Source organism: Cryptomeria japonica, chromosome 5 (genome assembly GCF_030272615.1).
Source record: "Cryptomeria japonica chromosome 5, Sugi_1.0, whole genome shotgun sequence".
Classification (NCBI taxonomy): domain Eukaryota; kingdom Viridiplantae; phylum Streptophyta; class Pinopsida; order Cupressales; family Cupressaceae; genus Cryptomeria; species Cryptomeria japonica.
The window spans coordinates 840,874,372-840,880,371 of NC_081409.1; the positions used below are offsets into that span (position 1 = coordinate 840,874,372).

Consider the following 6,000-nt stretch of genomic DNA (forward strand, 5'->3'; position numbering starts at 1 on the left):
TAAGTCTTGCATAAGAATGATTGATGCCTATCCACGTACTGAGAATTGTCTAGGAAAGTGCCAATCCAATGCTTTTATCCAGTGGCCTGGCTTTTATCTTGAACAAGATAATATTCATGTGGTGTACATTTTACTACTCCTGACCCTTACCAGCTCAGAAAATCTATGTTGAGTTATTTAATATGCATTAATTTGGTTTTTTCCCTTTTAAGGAAATTTAAAAAGTTTTTGAAAACAACTGAGACGTTCTATAAAGCTAACTTTCATACATTTGATTGATTGGTTGGTTTGGTTTTTGGTTTTTGTGAGTATAATGTATCCTAGAGATTGCCTTAATTATGTCGAACTCTGTTCTTGCAGGTGTACAGAAAGAGAAAGCTCCATATATAGCTTGACTGGAGTTGTGGAACATTTGGGCAGTATGAAAGGTGGTCACTATGTTGCTTATGTGAGAGGTCCTCAAGAAGAAAAGCAACAAGATATTGCCAATGATGATTGTACAGGCCAAAGTAGATGGTATTACATCAGTGATGCGCATGTGAGCAAGTCATCTTTGTTAGATGTTCTTGGAAGTGAAGCGTACTTGTTGTTTTATCAGAAATTCTAGCATTGAAATTAATGATTTTTATGCCTGATGTTTGGCATGCTATTTTTTATTCTTAGGTTTGTTGCTGCACCTCCAAATGGAGAAAGCAGTTAACAAACAGGTTTAAAGAAAAGTGTAATTTTGTTCGATTGAGAGGCACATAAATCTTGTTCTGAAATCTGCTCTTTTTCCCTGTGGTTCCAATTCACTACTACAACTTTTTGCAAGATCACTTCTATGTGTGCATTTATACAAAAGTGAAAGTGCTGGAATGTTGGAAAAACAGATTATCAAGTTATTAACACAGTGAGGTCTTATGTCTGCCGAGTGCACTTTCAAGTGGGTTGTTGGGAAGATGGAATTTGAGCCTAGTGAGTTTTTTATGCCTGAAGAATGCATTTTCAAAAATCAAACCTCAGAAGAGCAGTTTTGGATTGTACCTATAAATGTAACGGCTGAGCAATACCTGGATGAGTTATTTAGTACTTATATCAACGAGCAAAAGATTTATGGAATTTATTCTTCGCATGAAAAATATAGAATTGAGTCAATTTTAAGATCATATTGAGATTTTGGTGTGAAAACTTGTTCTGATGAATTCTTGATGAATGTGTGAGCACTGAGAGATGCATATTCAGATCTCAGATTCATAAGTTGTTTGCATTTTGTAAGTTTTATATGGCTAAAGAAAAGTAATGTATTCATTTTCAGAGGCAAATCGTAAGTCCAAAAACCTGAGGCACATCCATAGCATCATAACCATAAAGCATACCTAATAGCTATAAGTACTTGGGATATCATCCAGATGATAGAGTCCCCAAGAGAGCAAAAAGGCACAAAGAGTGATGATGTCAATAATGTGTTCCTTCTGTTGTTTGGATCATTTTATACACCTTTGAGATCTCATGTGTTACTCTTCGGGCATCTCATATTATCAAAGCCTTTTATGGTTCAGATCTAGGTCTAATGCCATTTGGATTCTTTTTGCACCGTACACATCCTATCCCGAGCAACTGACTAAAAAATCTATGGGACTGAACTGCAACAATTTTCACCAAATCTTTATGTATTTGCATGAAGGCAGTTCCGCTGACATAGGTAACGTATTCTCCGCACTTGCAGTTTGTGTTCTCTTAATTGGAAACGAAATATCATTTAGCAGTAGTTTTCCTGCATTAACAAAGAAAAATATGGTTTGGAATTTCGTTTGGCCGAGATATATTTCAAGTTAATAATTTTAACATTGAAGAAAAACTTTTTTGCGGGAGTGATTAGGTAGAGCTCTCACTCTGAGGCTTCTTTTTGTGTTTTCCAACACTTCAAAATTGGCTTTATTTTGTGCTGCAGTGTACTTTAATTTATGTTTGTGTCATATGGGAAGAAAAGTTTTGCTTGGTATACATTTTCTTTGGCTTATTCTAAGTAAATATAGAATAGGTCTCCAAAGCTTGAGAGAAATTATATTGACACATTTAAGTCGACCACAATAATGTTATTGCCAACCAAGACTTATAACAATAAATGGTCAAGAACATTAATATATTTTGTTGACTTAAATTGTGTATAAATAATTGAGATGGCACCTTTTTGTGTGGGCTTTCAAGCTCCAGAATTCAGTCCCAGCAAATTGTGGGATACTGTAAAGTTATCGCCAGAAGTTATCTGATTCTCGGTACAGGATACCATTAAGGTATGTAATGTTTTTAAGGCTTCTCTAGTTAATTTCCATCTCCTATACGCTTTAACCTAAAAATCTAGGTGTGTGGATATTCACATAATTAGGAAGTCATGCTACAAGGCATGCCAATGAAGGGGTGCTTTTGTGGTGCTACGAATGCTGCAGATTATTGCCAACTATACTTGACATAAATGTAGATCTCAATTGATAGCTCCAATTAATTAGAAATAATTAGGCCATATTTATTTCCGAAGTTGGCAAGAAATACGTATCATGGAAGTTGGCCATCTAAGTTGTATATAAATACATGTCAAACACATTTTTTCTAAACCAGAAGTTTTGCTACTTTTTGTTCAAAGGACTTTACTTGAAAGCCTTCCCAGATTTGCAGCAGAAAGACCACTAGTATGTCTAATTTGCACTCACGTGTGTTTTCAATGTACATACAGTTTGCAATTTTGATTTCTTTGGAATTTAACAGTGCTACCATTTCTTTATTGCATAATTATATTTTTTTTCCATCTTTCTTATCTGAATGTGCAAGTTATGCTTGAATGTTTTCTTGCATATAAGGTGGAATGAAAGGTTGCAGATTTATCCACCGTTTGTATAACTGCGAAGTATTTGCAACTTTTTAATGGAAACTAGATTAAATCCTCTTCTGTTTTTCTGATTTATATGATTCAAAAATCCTTTTTGACATAAATCATTGGTAATGAAATGGCATGTGTATGGTTGAATTCAACTCTTTTAAACTTTATGGTGATCACTTTCAAGGTGAATGGCAAGCTTGATTTGTCCACACACTTGCACATAAATGATTTATCTTAGGGTTCAGAAATCACTTCTTGGACTGAATAAATGAACCTTGTGGAGAAGTATCATTTTGAAATTGTTTTTCAATATTCTGGAAAGTATATTAATATTTTGACTCCATTACATCATAGTGGGATTTGAGACTATTTACTCTTACAGCTAAATTCTTACTCAGGAAAGTTTGGCTACTTAAAATTTTACACTCGAGTATCAAAGGAGGCCTTAAAAGTGTTTATCTTTTCATATTCTGTATAGAAAGCCAAAAAATAAAGAGTTGCAATTGAAGTCAAGAGACATGGTAGAGGTCAATGAATCTGCTTGTGTAAAACCATAAAATACCTACAAGAAAATACATCATCTGTCTCACAACATCAAATTGCTTCTTAATGCTGTGTTCTGTATAGTTTGTGGACTATGGACCAGCAATCTTGGACCGTTCTTGTTGGTTTTTGCCGCAGCTGTTATTTCTGATATTCTCTGTAATCCTTGATTGCTTCCTACAGTACCACAAAAATTGCATTAAAATTTCATGAGCCAGATTTTGAAAAACTATTATTGGACACTGTTGGCATTATGCAAGGCTCCCATATGTACAGTTTATGTACTTGCACTTTTTATTTGGGTCGAGAGATCCTGTCATAATATTTTTGACAACAGTTCAAGGTTGTGATGCCAATTTCAAGCATTTAAGCAGTTGGCAAACCGAGTTTAGTCAAATTTGATTTTTTATTCATAGCGCTTTAATAAATTTAGAAATCTAGATTTTTAGTTTTAAAGGAATAGGATTTATAGAACAAAATAATTATAATTTTTGAGTAAAACATGAATATATTATCCTACATTATAGAAAAGTATAATAAATCAAAGAATGTATTAGAAGATACATTATTCTATTTATATAGAATACGTTTAAAAGTAGGTGTTTAGTCATATTAAGTAACAACATTATTGAGAATTCACTTTAATCTAATTGCAAAAGTGAAAAAGGAAGGATATTGGTGAAGGTCTTGCCAATAGAACTAGGGCCAAGTCTGGAGTTCACCAACTAGGCATCATAGATTTGGATGACAGACCCTAGAGAGTTCTTTTAAGGAGCAAGTTGATATTATAGTCAAGGAGTGGCAACCTAGTTTAGGTCTTAAAAAATTAGTAGACTCCGACTAAGGGAGTTCTCCTCTAGTTTTGTGCATCTCTACTAATTTGGTGCTAAATCTGTATGGTTCCTTCATCTTGTCTATTGGCTCTTTAATTTTCTCTATTGTTCTATTCTCATGGGACTCTTTCTCTTATTGTTTGGTTGTGATATTGTTCAAATGTTTGGACTCTTTCAAAGACCATTTTTTTAATCCAATATAAAAATATGAACTTTTCAGGACTTCATTCTATAATTCCAACCAAAATCTTGTTACATACCTTATTCATATAATACTTGGTATCAAGTACAATATACTTTATTCATATAATACTTGGTATCAAGTCCTTTTGTTCTTGAGTGAGACGATAGTTCTATGTTCCACAACAATGACTCCTAATCTTTAGACAAACTCTTTGTTCATTATCCTTAAAAATAGGGAACAAATGTGTCCATTTTTTTATGATCAACAAAATAAGAGTTTTGAAAATGAACCACAAAATAAGTAGATATGAATCTACAGGTAGTAGGAAATGATGTTTAAGAGTGTTGATAGCAGAAATAAAAAAAATTGATTAAAAAATAATTTTTTTAAATGTAATATTTTTACATATCTTCTTTTCATGAACTCTTATGAATAGCTAAATTAGAAGAAACTTTGACACATGATGAAAATAAAATTAGACTCAGAGAATAGAATGTCATTTGGGATTAAATTAATTGAGTAGTTTTTAGTTATGCCTTTGTAATTTAACAAGCTTCTTACAACTAGTTTTGACAAACATCATATTTCATCGTAATCTTGAATGAGATGCACATAAATGACATAGGATAAGATAACATTTTATATTATAATATGACATGATAGCTTAATAGAACTAACTGCATTAAAAACATTTAAATTTGATATTAGATTAAGACAAATACCTAACAACACAAGCTACTTGAAACATTTAAAAAATTATTGAGCTATCATCTTGTTAGAAAATGTAAATATTTGCCATTAAATATGTAGAACAAAGTGAAGAAAGACATTATAAAATGTTCAAAGTGTTAGTGAATCGACAATTTTCTCAACCTAATATATACAAAACGATTTTCATTGTAGATTCTTATAGGTTGGAGCAACCTCATAGGAGAATTGTAAATCATGTGACTTCCTTTAGTTGTTTGTTATGTGTGATAAGGTGTCCAAAGAGTCACCTCCAATAAAACTTATGTTGGTGATGCTATACTTGTAGAGCCAATTTCTTCTTGATATTTTTTTGATAGAACACAACCAAATTTACAAGATGAATACACCACAAAGGAAATATGGAATACTTGGATTACCAACACATCCAAAATACACACTAAGTACATGAGGCACACCCTTTTATATAATTGTTCTTATATAAAAGTAGGATCAAAATATAAAGAGTAGAATATGATGTAAAATGGATCATATATGAGTGAGTGTGAGAGATCTTTGATAAATATATGAAGGATATGTATGTAAGATAAGTAGAGAATGTAAGATAGAAGATTATGTAAGATTGGACTATGCAATAGAAGAGATAGATTAGAAGAAGGATTAAGATATAACGAGTTCCCACATTTCACAATAGAAGATGCAAGGGTGAGATTAATCTCCAACCACATCCATGACGACTACAATTATCTCAACCAACCTTATAGAATAACAAAGGAGGCCATCCATGTGCTGAGAAGGTTATACAAGGGAATCTCCCATAAAAGATAACGTAGACAACAAAGTAATATAATTAACGGGAGCTACTACAAATGGTA

General features: G+C 32.5%; 1 protein-coding gene across 1 annotated transcript in view; it reads left to right on the forward strand.

Annotated features, from left to right (window-relative positions):
• The window catches only part of LOC131042060 (ubiquitin carboxyl-terminal hydrolase 2), a 34,156-nt gene extending 33,008 nt beyond the window's left edge, over positions 1-1,148 (forward strand). Inside the window, exon 4 of the mRNA XM_057975360.2 lies at positions 361-1,148. Within this exon, the coding sequence (XP_057831343.1) occupies positions 361-607 (247 nt within the window). The 3' untranslated portion in view covers positions 608-1,148. The remainder of the gene's footprint in view (positions 1-360) is intronic.
• The last annotated feature ends 4,852 nt before the right edge of the window (positions 1,149-6,000 follow it).